The 25,653-nt window shown below is 34.1% G+C and overlaps 1 protein-coding gene across 1 annotated transcript in view; it reads left to right on the top strand.

Moving 5' to 3' along the window:
• Positions 1-21,086, top strand: part of LOC131183111 (non-specific lipid transfer protein GPI-anchored 15-like) — a 57,771-nt gene extending 36,685 nt beyond the window's left edge. Inside the window, exons 2-4 of the mRNA XM_058153046.1 lie at positions 20,184-20,489; positions 20,577-20,690; positions 20,959-21,086. Of these exons, the coding sequence (XP_058009029.1) occupies positions 20,184-20,489; positions 20,577-20,690; positions 20,959-21,086 (548 nt within the window). The remainder of the gene's footprint in view (positions 1-20,183; positions 20,490-20,576; positions 20,691-20,958) is intronic.
• The last annotated feature ends 4,567 nt before the right edge of the window (positions 21,087-25,653 follow it).

A 25,653-nucleotide genomic window follows, 5' to 3' on the forward strand; every position in this document is an offset into this window, starting at 1 on the left:
CTAAGGTTGTCTCATTTACTTATGTATCTGGGTAATCCGAATTAGTGAAAAATCAAATATTCCTTTTGTCAAAAGGATTAACATGTCCCTTCAAGCCCTCCTAACTAATGCAAAGTTAAATCTACTTACCCTTATTAAGGGACGAGGTGGGGTGCCTAACACCTTCCCCACCCATTTACGGACCCTGAACCTAGAATCTCTGTCTTGAAGTGGTTTCATTTTAATTTAACTTCTCAAATGGTTTTCCTTAGTTTCCCCCAAAACTAAGGTGGCGACTCCTCACTCTTTCCCACTTCGGTGAGTGATCGTCCAGGCGACCCAAAATCCATTGCGACATTGGGCATTGATAATAATTAATTAATACTGAATATACAATAAGTAAACAGGAAAGATCCCAATAATTTTAATTGTTTCCAAAGTGTAATAAAAAAATGTCCAAAATTTATGATTTGAAAATATTAATTCAATTGTTTAATTATTGTTATTATAAATTATGCACCACTAAGCGTTATGCTTAGCGCGTTGGTTTTCCATCGCGTAGGTATTGAAGATCAGCAGCCGCTACAGTAGTATTCGGACAGAGTTTCGACCAGATCTGCCACTGTCCAGAGTCACCTCACCAGTCTTTTGTATTTTGGTAGGGCCCATGTGTACACTAGTATTTTGGTTCATTATGTCTAGTCATGATGTAATTACTAGTTATGATGCATTTCATTTTGGACTTCAAATGAAAACTTATAATGTATTATCTATGAATTTCTATATGAATGCAATAGATGACACTTCATTTTGAGATCTCATAAATAGTTATGAATGATATGATAAAAGAGAATATGATATGAAAATATGTGAGATGACTATGAATATGTTAACAGGTGATAGTGGAACCCGACAGATGCTAATAAAACAGGGGAGGCTCTGTCCGGGTCTCCACAGAAAAAAAAAAAATTCTACACATTGAATACATGTTTTAAATGACATTAAAAGTTTACAATAGATATGATAAAACAAGATAGGGTGCTCAGATCGAATGTGGCACTTCTTGCTCGGCTATACAAGAGCGGGTAAGGCGTCACATTTAGTGGTATCAGAGCAGAGGTTTAGGCGGTCCTAGACCTAGATAGATAGAAAGAAATAGTTGCATCACATGCATTGGCCTTTAGATAGAGTCGAGGTGACATTAATCCAGATCTGTTCTTTGTCTATTTTATAGGATCGATGGCGTCCGATCCATCAGAGCACGGGTCTCCAAAACTGATAGAGGAAGAGGTAGAGAGTCACGCACCTGCACCTGCATTTAGTCAGGGGCACAGTAGCAGTAGAGCAGAACCATCGTTGAGTACTTTAGTAAGGACACAGCAGGCCTTCCTAGAGCAAATGACTCAATTGCTCCGTCAGGTCACCGGAGCTATGCCACCACCTCCCCAGCCAGTATATAGGACCCCAGTAGAGAGAGTTAGAAATGATGAGCAGTTCAGGAGGGACAGGCAAGAGAGAGGGTGCAGACCTAGCTTGATCCAAAGACACCGCTATAGAGCGCAAGAGACCTAGGGGGTATCAGGGTCAGATTCAGAGCAGAGAACAGAGGCAGAGGTTCTGATTTGCCCCGAGGAGAGGAGGTCAGACGGTTGTATCAGTTGGCAATTTTGCGGGTCTTATAGCACGGAGATTAACCCCGATGCCAGTTTGTACAGATTGTAGGAAGAACCACGGAGGAAAGTGTAGATTGCTAACGGGTGGATGTTTCAGATGTGGGTCCATAGAGCTTTTTTTTTTTTGAGAGATTGCCCACGAAGGAGTGCTCCCACAGCTCCACTACAGACTCAGAAGTCTGCCCCGACAGTACAGAGGGGTAGAAGACCGATGAGACCAGAGATAGCTGGTACATCACAGAGAGCTTCTAAGACTATAGAACACCCCGAGGCTAAAGTAGCATCCCACGTGTACTCTATGGCTCGAGAGGAGCCAAATCCGGTAGACGTTATCAGAGGTATATTTCCTAATTATAATACCTTTAAGTATGTATTGATAGACTCTAACTATGTTCACCCCTATATATGCATTGTACCTCCTGTTGAAATAGGATACCGATAGATGGGTCAGAAGATGACATACTTGTCACCAACCCTTTAGGTCACCGGGTGATTGTAGATTATCAACCGAAAAGGATCGTGTTAAAGATAATAGATGGAAATGAGAAGGAGGCTGTCTATGAGATGAAAGAATATGAGTATAGAACTGGTTGAAAAAAAAAAAAGAGTTAGTTTATTGGGATATACCGTAGTAACTATGCAATGCTCTTGATGTTTGTGCTGTAAGCTGCAGATTACAGTACCGACTTGGGACTATTGTGTAGAGCTACGTATTTTCAATAGTAAATCGAGATAAGGATAAGATTGTAGAACAAGGATTAATAAGACAGACTAAAAAAAAAAAAAAAAAGGTAAAGTATTATAACACAAAAAGGTGAAAAGACAAGGAGATAGCGGTCCCTCGATTAATTACACTGTGTAAATTTCGAGGACAAAATTTTATTTAGAGGGGAAGAATTGTAACGCCCTCACCGTAGGCAGTCCGTACATTTACTGTTCCGATGACTAATGTCTGTTCGGATAGTCAGGATGTCTGGAACTACACTAAAGCTATAGTGAGGAGACATAAATTAATGAAATAAATATAAAAAAAAAAGGAAAAATTTTGAGAAAAATAAATTAAAGTAGAGAATTTATAAATTGGTATAAAATAATAAAAATAACCCGATGAGCACCATGAAATGCATTTTGGTCATTTTACCCCTAGAGGTGAATTTTGACTTAAATATCAAATTAAAATTAGGAAATAAAATAATTAACATAAATTAAATTTATGAATTTGAATTTGGAAAATGAGAAGAGAAAGAAGAAGAAAAGAAAAGAAAAGAAAAGGAAAGAAAAGAAAAGAAAGGAAATAGACTTATGGCATTAAAAAAAAAATAAAGTACAATAATTATAGAATATATATATATAAGACACAAGAGACAAAAATTCACTAACCACAAGTCTTCTTCATTTCCTCTTCTCTCTCTCCTTGCCGTCTCCATGTTCTCTCCCCTCCACCATTTTTGCTCAAGCTTTGAGCTTGAGTTTCTCTTCATTTATCCACCAAAACCCATGGTCCCCTTCATTAAAAATTTAGCCCACATCATAAGGAAGCTCTAGGTACCCATAGGGAGAAGGAAAGTTGAAGTTTTGGGAAAATTTTCAAGTTGGGTCACAAGAGGTTAGTGCTTTTCTCCCTTCCTTCTTTTAATACTTGAAAGTGACTTGAGATAAGTGGAAATTTCAAGAAATTAACAAGAAATTCATGAACCCATGATGTCCCCAAATTTTGGCAGCCATGAAATGTGTTGGGCTTTATTGTGTTCAAATAATGTAAATGAGTTTAGAGACGATGATTGATATGATTATATGTATGAGAAGTGAAAAGGGATTGAATTGATTGAGTTTGAAACTTGGAAATTAGGGTTTGTGTACATGACTTGGAGATTTTGTGTAAATGCTTGAAATTTGACCTAATTGGGATGAGATTGTTGCTTATAGAAGTGTATTGCATGCAAATTGAAGTAAGGAAGTTGGAGGAGATTGAGTTTTGGAAGTGTCAATTTTCTGCAGGTTTGGACTCAATGAGTCCAGTGGGTTTATTGACCCATAACTGAAAATATGTGACTCCAATTGGTATGAGGCCAATTGGAGGTGAAATTAGACTCAACATAGCCCATTTTCCATGAAGAAACCATGCCCAAATTCTGTCCAAAACTTGACCTAAATACTGCCCAAATCCGGATTACCCTGCACCAAACCCAGAAAATGACCAAATGAACAGTACATGTTCATTTGGTCATAACTCTCTCTATACTGGTCCAAATGACCTAAAATTTTACCCATGGAAAGTTTAGACATAGGGCTACACTTTTCATGAGGACCACTTAATCCAGTTTTGCCTTTAACCAATTCAAATTGTTAGCACAATTTGGGTCACTGAAACTGCCAACCCAGAAAATGACCAAATGAACAGTACGTGTTCATTTGGTCATAACACTCTCTATACTGGTCCAAATGACTTAAAATGTTACCAATGGAAAGTTTAGACATAGGGCTACACTTTTCATGAAAACCACTTAACCCAGTTTTGCCTTTAACCAATTCAAATTGTTAGCACAAGTTGGGTCACTGAAACTGCCAACCCAGAAAATGACCAAATGAACAGTACGTGTTCATTTGGTCATAACTCTCTCTATACTGGTCCAAATGACCTAAAATTTTACCAATAGAAAGTTTAGACATAGGGATACACTTTTCATGAAGACCACTTAACCCAGTTTTGCCTTTAACCAATTCAAATTGTTAGCACAAGTTGGGTCACTGAAACTGCCAACCCAGAAAATGACCAAATGAACAATACGTGTTCATTTGGTCATAACTCTCTCTATACTGGTCCAAATGACCTAAAATTTTACCAATGGAAAGTTTAGACATAGGGCTACACTTTTCATGAAGACCACTTGACCCATTTTTGCTTTTAACCAAATCAAATTGTTAGCAAAAGTTGAGTCACTAAAACTGCCAACCCAGAAATTGTCCAAAAATACTGTTCCTTTGGTATGCTTGACCAGTTTTGGCAAAAATGCCATAACTTGGTCTCCAAAGCTGCAAATTGAGTGAAACTAGTGCCAAAAGTTTTATAAGACATAGCACAACAATTTTTATGTTTTCACCAAGCTCTAGAAACCATTGCATCCTAGGGAAAATATTAGCCAAAGTTAGGAATTGAAATCTAGAAAATGTTAAGTTGAACCCAGAATGCCATTTGATACCTGTGTGTTCATTTGACCATAACTCACTATACCAAGCTTAAAAAAATTATGAAATTCTACCTGGGAGTCCCTAAGACATAGAGGAACATATCCTGTGAAGGAACCTAAGTCTAAAAATGACCATAAAATGATCAAATGACTGGTCAAAGTTTATTGACCAGGAATTGTAAATTCTGGACAGCTTAGAGGCAAACGGACCAGTTATGGTATTTTGACCATAACTTGAGTTCTATAACCCCAAATTCAGTGATTCAAAAACTGAAATTCAAGTTTAAACATAGAGGAGCAATTGTTATGAAGGAAGTGTGACTAAATAGACATCCTAACCTAGTCAAATTCCTAGATAAAGATAACACATCAACATGAACCTAAAGAAAGGTTCATGGGAAAAATGCTATATATGATAATTAAAATACTCATAAGGATAATTAAATATTAAAAATGATATGAATATGTAAATTGGGACTAATGTCCTATTAATATGAAATTAATGGTACCAATGAACAGTACCAGAAAATAGTAACAGTGAATAGTGCTAAAATAATTAAAAATGTTTAATTGCCCATAGTATACCTAGACTTATTTATTTAGTTTGGATAAATTGGTATACCAATTAGGGACCACAGATAGCGATCGCTTCTGAGCAAATCATGAACTGACAATATATGTCTGGTGTGATTGTTCTACAGGCTATATGCCTACTTACTGGCCATTGTGCCTACTTTATTTTTGGCTTTACAAGCCTGACAGCGGGTCTCGTGCCCGACAGCTGGCCTCGTGCCTGACAGATGCATACAGGGTAGACATATGGCTGTCTAACCCGTATACTCCCGTGTATCCAGCTTTTATAATTTGTTATAGGTTTCTTGGGCATTGATAATAATTAATTAATACTGAATATACAATAAGTAAACAGGAAAGATCCCAATAATTTTAATTGTTTCCAAAGTGTAATAAAAAAATGTCCAAAATTTATGATTTGAAAATATTAATTCAATTGTTTAATTATTGTTATTATAAATTATGCACCACTAAGCGTTATGCTTAGCGCGTTGGTTTTCCATCGCGTAGGTATTGAAGATCAGCAGCCGCCACAGTAGTATTCGGACAGAGTTTCGACCAGATCTGCCACAGTCCAGAGTCACCTCATCAGTCTTTTGTATTTTGGTAGGGCCCATGTATAGACTAGTATTTTGGTTCATTATGTTTAGTCATGATGTAATTACTAGTTATGATGCATTTCATTTTGGACTTCAAATGAAAACTTATAATGTATTATCTATGAATTTCCATATGAATGCAATAGATGACACTTCATTTTGAGATCTCATAAATAGTTGTGAATGATATGATAAAAGAGAATATGATATGAAAATATGTGAGATGACTATGAATATGTTAACAGGTGATAGTGGAACCCGACAGATGCTAATAAAACAGGGGAGGCTCTGTCCGGGTCTCCACAGAAAAAAAAAAAATTCTACACATTGAATACATGTTTTAAATGACATTAAAAGTTTACAATAGATATGATAAAACAAGATAGGGTGCTCCGGCACCGAATGTGGCACTTCTTGCTCGGCTATACAGTAGACGGGTAAGGGGCGTCACAAATAAGCCATAAAAATAATAAGGCATAAAGCCAAGTATAACACATAATCAGTATAGCCATAGGCTATCATATCACAGAATGGCATGGAGCCATACATCATACGCAGTACTGCTATCAGAACCCTATTGGCATGCCAACCTATCCAAACCAATCACATTAGGCCTACTAGGGCATATTACAAAGTTATTTCTTGAATATTTATACTTAACATGTAAGGTTACTATTCATTTAGTCATGTAAGTCAAAATATTGACTTTCTCATATATAATAGTTACATGAGTTTTAATCACATAGATTAGCACATTTTGGTTCCCAAAAGTGTTGGCATTAGTTGCCAATCCATACTTCTAATCAATGGAGAATAAATCCAAATTTTCAGTTTTTGAGTGCTAGAGTTCACTGTTCCATTAGGCTATTCTACAGTGAGAATTTGGCCAAGTATTCTTGATCAAAGTTGTTCTCTATTGTGTCTAGTTATATTTCGTTTTTTAAATCACCCCATTTGGAGTTTTCTAACTCAAGATATGCCACTTTGAACAAGGCTGGCCGGATTGGTATCTACCCAAAAATTCTGGGTAGAATACATTCTGCCAGATTTGGTAGTTCAAATTTGGCCAATCATTTCATTTGGTTAAGTCCAGAATTAGAGTTTGTGTTCAACATAAAAGTTTTTCTAAATTGTGTAAGCTTTTCATTGATATAAATTTTAGGTCAATTGGACCTTTCTACACTGAGTTATGACCAAATGAATGAACACTGTTCATTTAGTTATTTTGTCCAGGCAGAATTGGTGCTACCCGGATTTGATCAATTTTTAGGGCATCCTAAGTGTTTTCTGGATAGAGTTCCTTCATCAAAGTTGTGCCATTATGTGTCTAATTTTATGTCCAATTAGCCTTGCACCAATTAAACCTACAAAACTCAAGTTATAGCTGTCCAACCTTGCTGGACTCTCATCCAGACCTGCAGGGTACTCAAGGCAGCACACCCAACCTCAATTCCATTGGCACAAATCACTTCAATTCCTCATCAATCATAGCCAAATGGTCACTAATTGACCATTACAACTTTAGTTTATGTTCATTTTCATCCACTCCCAAATTTTAATTTCAAAACCCTAACCCTAATTGACCAAGCCTCCAATTCATGCATCTTACTCCTAATTTGCTATACTAATCATATAATTTATACTAGGGGTAGCTAATATGTCACTTTAAATCAAAGAATTCTCCTAACCCTAACTCATGTCAAGGCTGCCAAAATTTCATGGAACATAATCATGCCTCATTAATTCAATTTTTATCAAATTTTCAACTTAACTTAGCTTAAATTCATGTTTAGAAAGATGTAAAAACAAAGAATATGGCACTAACCTTATGAGAAGAATTTTCCCTTAGCTAACTTCAATTTTTCCTTCACTTTTTCCTCTTCAAATTGCTGCCTCTAACTCTCCCAAGGTGTAAGATCAATTTTTCATGAAGAGGTTATGAGGTTTTATGGTGTAGTTGAGTGAGAAATGGAGCTTAGGTGATGCTTTAATGGAGGAAGAGTGAGGGAGGTGTGTTTTAACGAGAAGAAAGTGATGGATAGCAGATTGTTGTTTTATTTTATCCTTTTTAATTGGTTTAAGTGTGCTTGTTGACATTGGATTGGTGGAGACCTCACTAATGACAACATGTGATGTCATAATTTCACTTTTCTTTCATTTTCTTTTCCTTTTCTTTACCACTCATTTTTAATTTAATTTTTAGCAATATTTATTCATATTTTAGATCATAATAATTATTTACTTAACTGGACAAGTCGGCCAAAAATCATCTCTGAAGACGAAATGACCAAAATGCCCTCTGTTTGGCTTATTGAGCCAAAATCGTTTGTACCGATTGAAAAATTTTTCCCATAGAAACCTCAATGACTCTTCTTTGGAGTCTCAAAAATTATTTTATGAATTTTCTCCCGAGTTTAGGGCTCCTAGCTGCGAAGACCACAACTTCCCACTAGGTTACCCATCGCTAGGGCATCGACTCATTTAACTTAGTTATATTTTATTTCTAAAATTTTTCTTAAATTTTTCTTACCATTATTGTAACACCCTAGGCAAATCCCACATCGACAAAACACGGGAGAGATGCTGGGTTTATAAGTTGATGGTTCTTAACCCCTATTGACGCGTTTTAAAACCGTGAGGGCTTCGGCCCAGAGCGGACAATATCACTAGTGGGTTAGGCCATTACATTTGTGGTATCAGAGCTGCTCCGCGTGCAAACTTGAGCGATGGTGGGGCAAACCTCAGCGAGGACGTTGAGTCCCATAAGGGGGGTGGATTGTAACACCCTAGGCAAATCCCACATCGACAAAACACGGGAGAGATGCTGGGTTTATAAGTTGATGGTTCTTAACCCCTATTGACGCGTTTTAAAACCGTGAGGGCTGCGGTTCAGAGCGGACAATATCACTAGTGGGTTACATTTGTGGTATCGGAGCCGCGTGCAACCTTGAACGATGGTGGGGCAAACCTCCGAGGACGCCGAGTCCCATAAGGGGTGGATTGTAACACCTAGGCAAATCCACATCGACAAAACACGGGAGAGATGTCGGTTCATAAGTTGATAGTTGTAACCCCTATTGACGCGTTTTAAAACCGTGAGGGCTGATCACTAGTGGGCTGGGCCATTACATTTGTCTGGGCCGAAGCCCTCACGGTTTTAAAACGCGTCAATAGGGGTTAAGAACCATCAACTTATAAACCCAGCATCTCTCCCGTGTTTTGTCGATGTGGGATTTGCCTAGGGTGTTACAATTATTTGAGTTATTTATGACTCCTCACTCTAGTTTACATATAGTTGCAGTCATTCTAGCTGTCCGGACAGATATTGGTCTTCGAAACATTAGAATGTACGGACTAGCTAAAGTGAGGGTGTTACAGTATGGACCCTGAGTCGCAGAAGGTAGTAGAAGAAGAAGTAGAAAATCATCCTCCAGCTGAGAGTGATATTGGAGGCAGGAGAGGTCCTGCTGTGCCAGTGTTAGAGGTAGTTCCTCAACCCCAACCACAACAGAAGTCACCTTTGGGAAAAATTAGAAAATATGGAGCTGTAGATTTCAATGGCAGAAAGGAAGATGATTCTTTAACTATGGAGTATTGGTTAGAAAGGAGTGAAAGAGTCCTGCAGTAGCTCCGTTGTACCCCAGAATAGAGTTTGGAGTATACAGTTTCACTGCTACAAGAAGCTACATATCGTTGGTGGGATATTGTACCCAAGGTAGTGCCGCTAGCCAAGGTGACTTGGGATTTCTTTCTGATAGAGTTCAGAAAGAAATATATTACCTTTGGCCATGAAGAGGAACAGAATAGGAGTGGTGATCAGCAAAAGAGGGTATTAGGATAGTCTAGTAACAAGAGGCCTAGAGAACCATTAAGACAGACATCTTATCTGAGTAGGAGACAAAGGCCCAGGCCCATATCCATAAGAGGTCAACCAGAGACACTAGTAGTGAATACACCGGGACTAGTAGTGAGAAGTTCTATCCCAAAAAAATGTGGCCATTGCAAAAAGTGGCATAGAGGTGAATGTAGGGGGTTGACTGAAGCCTGTTATAGATGTGGGGCCATGGACCATTTTATGAAGGATTGCCCTCAAAGGAAGCTATATGCTATGGAGGCTCGAGAGGAGTCAGGTCCAGACAATGAAAAGGTAACACAGGGAAATGAAGAAGCAAGGAGGTAGTAGATCTTCGACTACGTACATCAGGTAAATTTCGAGGATGAAATTTTTGTTAGAGGGAAAGAGTTGTAACGCTCTCACTTTAGATAGTTCATACATTCTACTGTTCACGTAACCAATATCTGTTCGGACAGTCAGAATATCTGAAACTATAAATAAACTAGAGTGAGAAATCATAAATAACTCAAATAATGATAAAAAAAATTAAGGAAAATTTTAAGCAATGAAATGCACTAAGGTTAAACGAGCCGGAGCTTCAGTGATGGGTGACCTAACGAGAAGCGACTGTGAAGACAGTTAGCAACCCTAGACCCGAGGGAAACCCAGTGAAATAATTTTTGGGACTCCAGTGAAGAGTTATTGAGTCTTCGATGATAAAAGAATAGCAAGAAAATGCTAAGAAAATTTTATCAATCAGTACAGACAATTTTAACTCGATAAGCAAAACGAAGGGCATTTTGGTCATTTCACCTCCAGAGATAATTTTTGACCAACTTGTCCATTTAAGTGAGTGAGGTCTATGTCCTAAAATATGATCAAATATTGCTAAAAATTTAATTAAAAATGAGTAAAAGAAAAAGCAAGGAAAAGAAAATTCAAATAAAAAAAATTAAAATCCTAATTATGATATAAGAGTGATGCAATTAAAACTTTCAACCAATTATAATTGGACAACATCTAAACGAGGGACAAAATAAAAGATAAATGAGTTAAAAAAAATTGGAAAAAAAAAAAGTCATTTTCTTCCTTTTACCTTAGGTTGGCCGAACCCCATGGAATTCCCTCTTCCTCCATTTTCACTTCATTTCAAGCTTAATTTTCTTTAATTCCCACCATATTATCCCTTGGTCCCAACACTAAAAATTGTCCTAGAACCTTGCTAAGGTGATTGGCTGCCTAGAAAGTGAAGAAAAAATTGAAGTTGGCTAAGGGAAAATTCTGCTCACAAGGTTAGTGCACTATCCAAGTTCTCTTTCTTTTCTAAGTGTTATAAGCATGCTAAACTAAGTTGAAATCACATGGAATTGAAAGAATATGATGAGGAATTGAAAGACTAGAATTTCGGCAGCCATGAGAACATGTGAGAAATTTATGTTTTTGATGGAATTAATTTGATTTGTGGTGTTATTGATGAGTTTGAATGTGGTAGAAGTTGAATTGCATGGTATTATGCATGAACTAGGAATTTGAAGTTAGGGTTTTGACCCAAAAATTAGGGTTTTGTGAATTGATGTCTATTTGATGTTGTTGAGGTTGATGAATAACTATTAGAAGTGCTATGAATGTGAATTGAAGTTTGGAAGTTAGGTGGAATTGAAAATTGGGAGTGTTGCTTCATTGCAGGATTTCTGGACTTATGAGTCCAGCAAGGTTAGACAGCCATAAGTAGAGTTAGGTTACTCCAATTGGTGTGAGGCTAATTGGAGGTGAAACCTATGACAATTTGCCACATTTTTCATGAAGAAACCATGTCCAGAAACCAAACCCAAAATGACCAAAAATTGGCTTGAATCCGGGTAGGGGCGGCCACGGTTCAGGAACCGCCGGTTACGGTTCCTAAACCGCTGGCTTAGATTCAATGAAATCATGAACCTGAACCAAACCACTAGAGGACAGTTTGAAAGACGGGTTCTGAACCGCTGGTTCCGGTTCCAGTTCCAGTTCCAGCCCCGCTTTAAAACGATTTGAAGGGCTGTTCGAAAAGGAACGGTTCAAGACGGTTTGGAGGATGGTTTAGGAGCGGTTTAGGGGCGGTTTAAGGGTAGCTTAGACAAAAAAAAAAAAAATTAGAGAAAAATTTTATTGATTTAGAATTTAAGTTATATTTGTAAAAATATTTTAATTTTTCTTAGAAATCTTTCAATTAAACTAAAATAAGAAAAGAAAAAGAAAATAATTTATCTTTAAGAAAAATTTAAGAAGTAAAGACTTGAACCTAATTAAAATTAATTTAAAAAAAAAAATTAGCAAAAAGTGTATGAACTTAATTTTGTCTATGTATCCTTTTAGGATTTAGAGGAATTAAAATTTTTAGTTTTATTGCTTGCCTTTTTTTAAATATTATATGATAATTGATAATTAAAAAAGTATAAAAGAGAAAAAAAATTAAAATAGATGGTATTGAAAATTTTATTGGGGATATAAACTAATAACAAAGTAATTGAGATAGTATTAAAAATTTCGGTGAGTATATAAAATAATAAAGTAGGAAAAATTAGAGAGTACTAGAAATTAAAAGGAGTGTAGAAAATAATTATTTAGAGAATTTGAGAGAAATTGAAAAAGTATTAAGAATTAAAGAGAGTGTAGAGAATAATTGTGTAGAGAATTAATGATATATATAAATGAATTAGGAGTGAGGTAAGATATTTATTAAATTTTTTTGTATTTAAATCACCGGTTTAGTCCGGTTCAGAACCGTCGGTTCAATCTGGTTCGGAACCGCTGGTTCACGGTTCCTAAAAGATATGAACCTGAACTAAACGGCAGAAGGACGGTTTCGGTCCGGTTCAAAGCCGATTTCTGTTTTGATCGATCTTGGTCTGGTTTTGACTAAACCAGTTCCGATTCAGTTCCGGTTCAAAATCAGACCGTGGCAACCCCTAAATCCGGGTAACCATGTTTTGGAGCTAGAAAAATAACCATATGAACAGTAAATATTCAAATGGCCATAACTCACTCTAGGAAGGTCAGAATGACCTAATTTTTAAACCATTGGAAAGCTTAGATATAGGAGAACATTTTCTATGGAGAACTTAGAAGTCCCGTTCTAACCCTAACCTAATCAAATTGCTAACCAAAGTTAGCCCAACAAAACTGCCCAGAAAATCCTGGATATTGACTATCCGACCAGTTATGGTAAAAATGCCATAACTTACTCTGCAAAACTGCAAATGTAATGAAACCAAAGCCAAAATTTTTATAAGACCTAGAACTATAATTTTAATGGTTTGACTAAAACCCATAAATGAATGCAACTTAGGAAAATTGCTAGGAGAATTCAGGACTTCCTACTCTAGAAAATTGCTAGGAGAATTCAGGACTTCCTACTCTGCACTTAGACAAATTGACCATTTAACACCCAAATATTAATTGAGCCATAACTTTTAGTAGAAAAATCTAATTGAGATGAGCCAAATTGATCTAGAAACGTAAGAAATAGAACTACAATTTTGGTTTAGAAACCTCACTCAAATTTTGAGTGTAAGAGCCCCAAATGTAGTTTACAAAGACTGACCTGAACCTAAAATTCTGGATGTACAGGGTTTAAGGGTCCAGGTTAGTTAAACTGCCATAACTTCTCTTATATAGCTTAAAAATTTGTAATTTTGAACCAGTATGACTAGGACACATAAGGGAACGAATGACATGAAGGACATTAGTCCTAAATATGACTGTAACATGTCCTATCTATCTGGACAAACTTAGATTTAAGAATCTGCCTGATTCACTGATCAAGAACCAGTCTTAGTAAATTGACTATAACTAGAGTTATATAACTTCAAATTGAATGATAAAAAAGGGAAATTAAAGTTAACATATAAAGAAACAACTTCCATGAAGGAAGCATGGCCAAATAGATTATGCATCTTGGCCAAATAGTTAGAGGAATAATTAGAGGAAAATTAAGGCATAAATCTAAAATTTATGAAAATGAATAGGAATAACCTTGAATATGAATGGTACCCACTTTAATGACTTAATGAATACGTAAATCATGTGAATAAGTAGTTGGGACTTATATTCCCATCACAAATGGAACTTATAATATATTAGCAATACAACTTAAAATATGAACATTTCTTAACATAAAGGAAACGTTAAATGTATAAATAAAGTAAAGCCATACTTAGGACTTATGTTCCCATTGTAAATAGAATAATGAGGATACCTTGTACAATAAATGGTACAAGAGTGGAAATAATGTGAATTTCAAATACTTAGTATGTGAAACACTTTTTGCATTGTGAATAGTAATTCATATAAGTATTGTAATGAATGGAAGTGAATATGAAATAGAAATGTATAGATGATATTTGAAATGATGAGATGATTATGATGTGAACTGCAATTAACGTGAATGGTATGATGAATGCATAAGTTGTGTAAAAAAAATGAGATTTATAGAATTATGGTTCTACTATAAATAAAACTAAAATACTATGAACTATAATTGGAATATATAATGAAATAATAAAACTTATGAACATTTAATGGTACTAGTGTGCCCATGTATTGTCTAGACACATATGTCAGATTGGATAGTTTGGTATGCCAATAGGGTATTCTTTGAGCAGTACTGCGTAAGGCTTTATGCCTGTATTTATGGCTTTATGCCCGCCTTCATGGCTTATATGTCCGATTATCTATTATCATGGCTTTTTAGCCATATTGATTGCTTACGTGGTTGACGTTTCGTATTTCATGTTCCATGGTATGACGGCCCGAAACACCACAGTGTCCAGTGCCCTGTGACCCTCTTATACAGTTTAGTCAGCCTGTCATAAGTTACTTCGGCAGTGAAATAAATTAAGAATATTAGAAATTAAAAATATTAGAAATTAAATAAATGGGTTAGAAAGAATTGAAAAGAAGTAGTTAAAATTAAGAACATTAGTTATTATGAAATGATCCAAACCACATAAAAATTGTTAAGTAAATTGATGAAAGATTAGCAAAAATAGGTATAACCTAAATAAATATCACAAATGTACCTTCTATAATCATAGGAATATAAACTTAGTATTTTTATTAATTTTGTATATTGTATATTATTACTGGGAATCTAGGTATTAAATGCTTCCAAAGAGGAACAAATTAGAATAGAAGATAGTTAATACTAGAAATATCATACTAAATTAAATTAAATTCCTAAGTATCCAAATTATGATTCATTACTTTCTTTATTTATATATATTATTTTCTTGTTATATTATTGCACTACTAAGCAGAAAATGCTTAGTGCGATGGATTGTTTCCTTCGCGTAGGTACTGAAGATAAAACCCAGTAGATATTAGATTGGGATTTTTGGAGTCCGGATCTGTAGAAGTGTCAGAAGTGTTCAAGGTTGTCACCTCCTCAGCAATGCATGTAGATAGGGTTTATAAAAGTCATATTATGTATTTTGTGCATTATAATTAGTTATTATGCTGAAATATAAATTATGGAATTATAATTAATTTGTATATCATGTAAATTATGAATTTATGTAATTAGTTTATAAATTATGTAATTAATGGGATTTTGAGAATTTTGATATATGAATTGAACATGGAAATGAGTTGCAAGAATTGAATGTGAAATGATTATGATGAGCATGGATGAGATTTTTATTATAAAATATTATTGAAAATTCCAAGTATGTGAGTAGTAAAATACGCCAAACAGTAATATAATAGGGAAAACTCCGTTAGTTTCTCCTTTAGAAATATAATTTATTTTTAAAATATAATGAAACCAAATTATTAAGGGAATAAAGTAAGATAAGATAGGGCACTCCGGCACCGAGTGTGATATGCCTTGCTCGGCTACACTGTAGAACGATGAGGGGTGCTACATTTATTACATTAAATGTTGTTCTTTATGTTCCCTCTTTCAAATATAATATTCTCTCTATTAGTAAGATCACTCAAACCTTAAACTGTTGTGTTATTTTTTATCCTGACTATTGTGTTTTTCAGAACCTGTTAACGAAGATAGTGATTGGACTAGGTGAGGAACATGGTGAACTTTATTTCTTTACACCTCAACCTTCACATGGTTCAAGTTTTAATTTTTTGGCCCCCAAACAAACTCTTTGGCATTGGAGACTTAGTCATCCTTCATTTGCTAGAATTAATAAAATAGCTAAGCTTTCTCCTTGTGTTTCAAATGATTCAGCTAGTCATTGTGATGTTTGTCCTCTTGCAAAGCAAACTAGACTTCCATTTACTATTAGTTCTATTAATACTACTCCTCCTTTCTACTTTGTTCATTTTATTCGACTGCTTCTATTTTTAATGCTCACTATTTTTTATCCATTGTTGATGATTTTTCCTACAGCACTTGGGTTTTCCTCATGAAATTCAAGTCTGAAACAGAAGAGTTAATCAAATATTTTTTTCTCCTATGTAAAACCTCAATTTCATAGCCAAGTTTCACGGGTTCAATCTGACAATGGAACTGAATTTTTTTCAAATTTAATGACAAAATTCTTTAAAGAAAATGGAGTCATTCATCAACCTAGTTGTGTTTCCACATCACAATAAAATGGTGTTGTAGAACATAAGCACTGCCACTTATTAGAAGTGCCTCGTGCATTTTGCTATCAAGATGGGTTGCCATTATCTTTTTGGGGTGATTGTGTTCTCACAGCCACTTATCTCATAAATAGTATGCCCTCACCAATTCTAGACAATCTTACACCACATGAGCATCTTCTTAATTAGACTCCTAAATATGATCATTTATGAGTTTTTGGTTGTCTTTGTTATGCATCTATTAGGCATTTGCATCATAATAAGTTTGGCCCTAGAGCATGAGCCTGTATTTTTGTTGGATATTCTTATGGATAGCGTGGCTATAGACTTTTTGATCTTGCTGAGAAAAATATTTTGTAAGTAGGGATGTGATATTTTATGAAACTATTTTCCCTTTTAAGAATTCTAAAACATCCTTCACTCCATCTTCTCTATCTATAATTTTTCCTTAACCAGCTCAAGACATATTGTAGTCCATTTTTCCTAACCACCAAACATTTGATACTGCATTTTTTGAGTCTCCAAATGCGAAAACACCTTCTTTACCTTCCTTAACTACTAAAGATGTGCCTGCGATACACTTAAGTGATCCCTTAAATTCCATTCCTACACCAACTCCTCTAGACACTATACCACTATGTCATTCCACAAGAGATCATACACAGCCAAAATATCTAAAAGACCATATTGTCAATACCATGGTTTCTCAACCAAGTCCAACATCAGATTCCTTGACAGGTAATGTGAAAAGTACATACTTTCCTCTCTCTCATTTTATTTCTTATAAGAATTTGTCTCCTTCTCACAAACACTTTGTTATAGATATTTCCTCTTTTATAGAACCCCCTAATTTTATTGAGGCTATTAATGATTCTCATTAGCATGAAGCTATGAATGTTGAAATTGCGGCCCTTGAGCAAAATCACACTTGGACCATCACCAAGTTGCCTCATGGAAAGAAACCAACTGGTTGCAAATGAGCATATAAAACTAAATATAAATCTGGTGGTTCAGTGGACTGTTATAAGGCATGGCTTGTTGCAAAAGGGTATACACAAATGGAGGGCCTTGATTACTATAAGACTTTTCCATAGGTGACTAAGTTAGTCATAGTTTGAGTCTTACTAGCAATTGCTGCTATCCAAAATTGGCCTCAAACAAGTCACTTATGGCCTCAAACAAGCATCCAGAAACTGGTTCTCTAAATTTTCTGCTGCCTTATGTGATGCTAGTTTTCATCAATCTAAATCTGATTATTCATTGTTCACCATGAAATAAGGTGATACATTCATTGTTGTTCTAGTATATGTCGACGATATTGTGATTACAAGCACTTCCCACTCTATTATCTCTAATCTCAAGCAATATCTTTATTCACATGTTCACATCAAAGACTTAGGAGATTTGAAGTACTTTTTAGGCATTGAAGTGGCCCGCTCTTCTAAAGGAATTCACTTATGTCAGTGTAAGTATACTCTTGAGATTCTTAAAGACATGGGAATGCTTGGTGCTTGTACTACACTTTTTTTTCTTTTTTTTCCTCCATTGGAGTAAAATTTGAAACTTTTACCAAATGAAGGCAAAACCTTGAGTGATGCATCCCAAAACTGCCGTTTAGTTGCCCGGCTAATATATTTGACTATCACTCACTCTGATATTGTGGTTTCTATGTAAATTTTAAGTCAGTTTATGAATAATCCTCTAGAGCCTCATTTGCAAGCAGCTGTAAAGGATAAATTTTAACAACTGTCCTGAACTTATCTAGTTGTAACATTACAGTCCCTCAATTTGAAAATGTAACATAAAACCCCATCAACTTTCATATTTTGCATAGTAAAATCCTTCTAAACTCTAATTATCGATTTTTTACTTAAACACTGACCTAGACAATCAGTATTTTGCTTTTCTCTCTCAAGCCATATGTAAATTGAATCATTCTCCTCTCTATAGACAAAATAATTTTTCACGTGTAAAGAGAATAATTTTACACTTTGCATAAGAGATGAGAAAGAAATGTTGACAAAATACAATGTGGGAGCTATTCACATTAGTTTCTCACTGAAAAATTAATAATTGAAAGTCAGAGGGATTTTACTGTGCAAAATTTGAAAGTTTAGGGGATTTTATGTTGCATTTTAAAGTTGAAGGACTATAATATTACAATCATATAAGTTTAAGGATAGTTGTTAAAATTTATCCCAGCTTTAAGGGTTCTTAGATATTTGAATTCTGCTCCTGGTCAAGGAATTCTTCTTTCCTCCACAAGCTCTCTTCAACTTCGAGCTTTTTGTGATTTTGATTGGGTTAGTTGTCCTATTTCTCATCGGTCTTTGACTGGATATTGCATTTTCTTAGGAGATAGCCCAATTTCATGGAAGTCGAAGAAACAAACCATTGCTTCTCACTCTTCTGTAGAAGCGGAATATCGCTCCATGGCAACCACAACCTATGAAATCCAATGGCTAAATTATCTATTAGCTAACTTAAATATTCCAATGGTGCATCCAACTTTACTGTGATAATCAAGCGGCACTTTATATTGCTGCTAACCCTATTTTTTATGAGTGAACCAAGCATATTGATATAGATTGTTACCTCATTCATGAGAAAATACAAGTTAACCTTATTTACCCTCTTATATTCCCACTACCCATCAACTTGCTGACATCTTCACCAAACCTCTTGGTGGTGATTCATTTTATAAACTGTATCCAAGTTGGGTATTCTTGACATTCACGCTCCAACTTGAGGGGGAGTATTAGAGCTTGTATTTTTTGCAGTGATTTCTGCTACGTTTCCACCTGAGATGTGGGTGTATGTTTAATTTTAATCTATTATGTTTCCTTCTTTAGATTTGGGTGTAAATTTGATTTTAATTTGTGTTTTAAGTTTACTGCCTTTCTTGTTGTAGTCAATGGTTGATTATAGGAATTTATATTCTTGATTATAGGAGCTGTCAATTGTACACAACGTTTACTATCTTCATGTATAAAAAATATCAGAACATTTTTATGCAATTTCCTTTTATTGCGTTGTTCTTTCCGGTTACAATACAGATGCCATGAAAGTGAGATGGATTATTTATTATTATTATTTTTTTTAAGAAGTGAAATGGATACAATAATGCATTGCTCTGACATTTTATAGACGTTGCTTTATGTGTACATGCCTAGCGATCAATAATCGGGACGCCAAGATCAATTGAAAATTTTGCTCTTCTGAATTGCTTGTATACAATAGATAATATAAGAAAAGCACTAGCGTACCCAGAAATATGAATTATTGCAGAATTCAAGTCAGAATCAAACAACCCTAAGTTCAAACTCATAAACTTGGAGTTGGATTGTCAAAACTAACACTTCATCACTCCTCATGAGATAAAATTATGGTTTGTTAAAACAAACGCGCTAGACAATGTTGAACTTTATATTTATTTATGCCTACAATAAGAAACTTGACTTTCCAAGTAGCAAGAATGGTTGAGCTTCTCATTTCAGAATATTAATTTCTACCATATAACCCCCTAATTTAGTAAAAGTTGGCCATCCAAATATAACTAATTAGATTCTCTTCCTCACTAGCCTCCACTATAAATCCTGCTCTTGAGCTTCACTCTGCACTCAATTCCTAAAACACAGAACTCCCCAGTGAGAGTGAGGTGCTAACAATCACACTTACAAAGATCCCATTCTCCCAACAAAATTTCTAGCCTTCTTTTCTGCCATAAATTCTAGCAAATCCAAATGAATTCAAGCGCTTGACATGTGTGTTCTTCTGGTTCTTTTGATGATGCTTTGTCATAGAGCCACTGCTCAATCAGGCTGCACCAGTGCGTTAGTAGGCTTAGCCCCATGCCTAAGTTATGTCACAGGAAATTCCTCAACCCCATCATCTTCCTGCTGCTCCCAGCTTGCTTCTGTTGTTCAATCTCAGCCGCAGTGTCTCTGCGCAATGCTTAATGGTGGTGGGTCATCACTGGGCATTACCATTAACCAAACCCAAGCTCTGTCACTCCCTGAAGCTTGCAATGTGCAAACACCACCAGTTAGCCAGTGCAATGGTAAGTCAACTTGGTAATTTCTTTGTTCAAAATTTATAACAATGATATAGCAATATTGATTTGACTTGGTTATGTTTCAATCTGCAGCCAATAATAGTCCCGCAATTCCACCGATAGGTTCTCCAGTGAGTCCTCCATCAGATTCTTCGGATGATACTCCAAAAACTCCAAATACATCATCACTGCCAAGCATTCCCGCAGGTTAGAAATAGCACTTCAGGCACAAGCCAAATTTCAAGTTTACAAATCGAATTTGAATATTTTCCAAAATTCCAAGTGCTCTATATGGCATTTTCCCCTCACAGAACACTATTTTAAGTTGACAGGATACTTGTTTTGAGTTTTGACATTTTAAAAAAGAAAAAAAAATTAACTGTGTGGCAAAAGAAAAAATTAATACCAATACGTTACTGTATACATAAATTTGTTTCTCCATTTTAACATTCTGATGATCATTTACTCCATCCAGGAAGTGGTTCTAAGACAGTTCCAACAGCAGGTGGCACTTCAGCTGCAAGCCTGGCAAGAATGCAACTTCACCTCACCATATTTATCATTTTCATTGCTTCATGCATTTCAAATGGCAATAGATTCTAAGCTTTCTTTCCAGATTTGGAGCTTATTCTGCTGTTTGCAGCTATATTATCACTTGTAACCATGTGCAAATGGTGTTATGGGATTGTTTCTGATGTATCATTTATAAGATTGTTGCCACCATAAGAAGCTACTTCTGTTCCATTTTTTTCTGAAAGTTGTGAAGTTAAATATGCAATTTAGTGGCTTTTGGCCTAGTTGAACAAAAGCTGACAGAACCAGAGAGCCACATAAGTCTAACTTTAATTAGTAAGATGATAAATTATATATATATATATATATATATATATATATATATATATATATATATATATATATATATATATATATAATCTCAAAGGTGAGTTGTTTAACTAAGAATCTGTTATAAAGTAGGAAAAGTTGGTGAATAATATAGCCCCTCTCATCTCCCTAGAAGCAGCAGAAAAAGTTACACATCAACGATACTCCTCATTCTACATTTCACGAACGCCTTAGCCAGAAAGTGCTATAGAAGGCAATGGAAACTATGAGGATGGAGATTATACTTACCTTTGCTGTAATAAGGACTTGGTAGGCAGAGGCTACGGCGCAATCAAGTTGCACCAATGTGCTCATAAGCTTGTCTCCATGCCTAGAGTCCATAACAACAAACCCATCAGCCACCACATCTTCACATTGTTGCACGTAGCTAGCTAACAGGTTAGGTCAGAGTCTGAGTGCCTATGTGACATCCTTAATGTTGGTGCCTCTTCAGTATGGCTTACACCAGAATGTTAGAAGGCAGCTTTGGTATAATGGTAAAATTACTCTATTTGTTACACGGAAGTCATGAATTTGAGTTACGAAACAACCTCTTTATAAAGTAAGAGAGAGATGCGTACATCAATTGTCTCTAGAACTCGCAATTGTGAAATATTTCGGAATCTCCTTTTTTAGACTAGAATGTTCACTTGGCTCTATGGTTGCACGAGGTAGATCCAAGACGGTACCATCAACTAGTAATGGAACATCAAATGGAAATTCTACTAACACTCTGTTTGGGATTAAATTAAAAGTTTTTAAAGTAAAGTTTTAGAAGGTTTTAAAACTTTATAACTTTTTATTGATTGGGAGGATTGGGAGGAAGGTAAAGTAAAAGAATGTTTTATGATTATTAAATAAGAATTTATTAAATAAAGTCAATATTTTATTATTATTTACTGTTTATATACATGCATAAGAAAAATTAATACAATTTTAAATCACCTTAAAATAAAACAATGAATCTATAAATTAATAAATTATTTATTATGACAAATTTGTATAACCTCTTTTTTACGATATCATGTAAAATTGTAAATCAAATGACATTCATAATTAAAAATATTATTATAACGTAAATTTATTATCCTAATTACAAAATATCTCAAAAAATAAAATATTAGCTACAAACATATCATTGCATTTATTCAACTCTCAACTTCACTAATTTCCTGATACATTACCCCAATCATGTTCATCAACAAGTTTGCGATTTTCCCAAGGACATCCAAGCAATGCTCTCAACATTTTAGATTATTGAATAAGAAAAATATAAGTAGTGAACATGCAATTTTGTTCAACTCCCAATTCTATTAAAAGACTCCACACATCACTTTCTAGGATTGAAAGTTGGTTAGATTTTACTAACTCAGATGCTAAATTCATAATTGCTTCAGACATTTTATCAAGTCCTTCCTTGATTAACAATGCTGCATCATCAACATGTTTTTTCTTGGCCATCTTATGCATATGGGGAGTTGCAGACTCAAAATATGCTTAAGATCTCACAATTGCTTCAAGAGATGTCAAAATTTCAATATCATTATTACAATTTTCAAGATTTTCTTAATTTATCTGTTGTTGAGATACTATGAAATCAATGCTATCTATGGTATTCGTTGATTGAAATGCATTAGATTGTTCTCTCTTTCTGTTTTGTTTTCCTTCACTTCATTTCTGATGCAGTTTCAACATTTTCTCCAGTAGCCCTATCTTGACCATACAATTGAATTAATTTCTCATAATTTCAAATAGGCTTGTTCATCCATTTAGCAGCATCGGATTTAACCTTAAAATAAAATAAGAAACTTAAAATTTTAATAGGGAACTACATAAATAAAAATATTAAATAAAGAAAAAAAAACTAATAATCATTAAGCAATTAGTTTGCTTTGTAGTTTTATAAAATTGTTTGATAAGGTAGTTGTTATTTATGCATGTGATGATATGAATAATAATAATAATGAATTTCCTACAATCATATAATTATAATAATATAGTTTCACTAATAAAATATTATGTTAACAGTTTCAATACTACAATAAAAATTCAAACTACATACCAAAACTTAAATAAAAATGGATGAATATGAATAGGTTTGAGTTGCACTTGAGACTACTTTCAAGTAGGAGACAACATAATTAAAGAGAGATCATTTGAAAGCTTTGAAGATTGCATTAACTACTTGGGCTAATTGGACTGACAATAATATTGATTCTTCCAGCATTTCAGTTTTCTTCCAAGGAGTTGTAGCTGCACATCTAATTCTGTAATTAAATTATTTTTATTACCATCTTAATGATTATATACAACTAATTTCTTATACTAATAATAATAAGTATAAACTTAGATAGTGCAAAATAAAGGGATTTTTTTTTTTAAAGTAGAGATCGGAAAGTGAGACTTGAACTTCAATGTGTTAGTGAGTTGCTTGCTTTTATCCACTAAACTGAGTCAAACTCAAAGGCGGATTTATTCTTATAAAAGAGGAGTCAATTGATCGCTCTTTTTTTTTTTTTTTTTATAATTCACCCTTATATATTTATATATTGATTTAAATTAATCGCTCATAAATTTAAGTATTGAACCTTTTTTTTCAATGGAAAACCTATTTTAGTAATAGAAAATTAATTAACCCCTATGTATTGAACTAATTATTGTGTATTGTAGTGTATGGGTACCTTTATCTAAAAAAATATAAATCTCATCTTCCTAAATTTAAGATTTAACTGCTTTTATATGAATATATATCATATAATTCGTCTATATATTGAGTCGGAAAAATATTTTACTAAATTTCGCCGCTTGCCAGACTAAGAAAAAGAGATTAATTCTTGTAACGCATTGAAGTTGGGGCTGAGCTGAATTTATGACGTCATAAGTTAATTCTTCTGTTTTAATTCACTTTTTTTTTTCCCTACTTTCAGTGCAAAAGAATGGAATGATCCAAACCCAAAGGCAGGCAAAGGCATTAGTGTTTAGATTCTAATGGCTAACAGAAGACCTGAAAGGATATTTGCTTTAAAGTGTTTTTAATTAATATGATAGATTTTTCTTTTTTTTTTTTTTGCATTGGATAGTCAATCTTGAAATAAAATTCAACAAAGCCATAGAATCAATAACTTTATGAAAGAAGATAAAAAAAAGGAAAAGCAAAATAATAAAATGGAGAAAATGAAAAAAAAAATAGAGAGTAAAAGAGAGAGAGATTTTATACCTGGTGGAAGTTCTCTCTCATGGCGGAAGCTCATTAGTGAGACTGAGGGAAAATAAAGATAGCAGAGCGTAAGATAGATAGAAGTAACAAAGAAAGATTTTAGGTTTCAAAACGGTAGGGTGCCCCCAAAGTCACCCTACCTAATTAATATTGAACTCTAAAAAAATTTATAATAATAATAATAATAATAATAATAATAATAATAATAATAATAATAATATTGAACTCCTTTGACCTAATTGAAATTTATTCTTTATTATGTGAACTCTTTTGATAGGAGTAAGTACTATTCAGTTTAAATCAAATCGAACGACTTTAATTAGGTAATTCGATTTGGTTCTTAAAGTAATTCGGTTCGGTTTGATTTTAAATTTTAAAAATTTCAGTTATTTCGGTTCGATTCGATTTTAGAAAAAAAAATTCGTTGAATCAAACTGAACTGAATTATTTTATTAATTTTTAAATTACTTTATTTTTATAGAAAATTTATGTATTATATGTATTATTATATATATAAATTATTTAATTTCATTGATTAATGATTATTAGGTTTAAATCAAGGCCAAAATCAAATCAAATAAGTTGAAAAATTAAGTCTAAATAGAAAAAACTAATCAAAATCTAAAAACCGATCGGTTCGAACCCAACCGAACTGAATTAGGACAATTCGGTTTAGTTTTTTATATAGTTTGGTTCGATTCAGTTTTCAAAATATAATAATTTAATTAATTCGATTTTATCGATTCGGTTTAATTCGATTTGATTTGAACCGAATGCTCAGCCCTATCTTCTGATTTTAATTATTATTATTAAAAAATATTTAAAGTTTTTTAATTTTGTGCATTTTAATTAATAATTTACATAAAAAAATATTTTTTAATAATAATTTATATTTTAAAAATTTTATGATTTTATAAAACATTTAATTTTTATTTAATTTTTATAAAACATTTAATTTATAATTTTATTTATGATTTTAAAAAATTTTCCTTCTTAATGAGTCTTGTGAAAGAACACACTTATGGGCTTGACACTATATCCAATCCAAAACCTTAAGGCAATGAGTCCTCT

The sequence above is a fragment of the Hevea brasiliensis genome, chromosome 1, assembly GCF_030052815.1.
Source record: "Hevea brasiliensis isolate MT/VB/25A 57/8 chromosome 1, ASM3005281v1, whole genome shotgun sequence".
In the NCBI taxonomy this organism is placed as follows: Eukaryota; Viridiplantae; Streptophyta; class Magnoliopsida; order Malpighiales; family Euphorbiaceae; genus Hevea; species Hevea brasiliensis.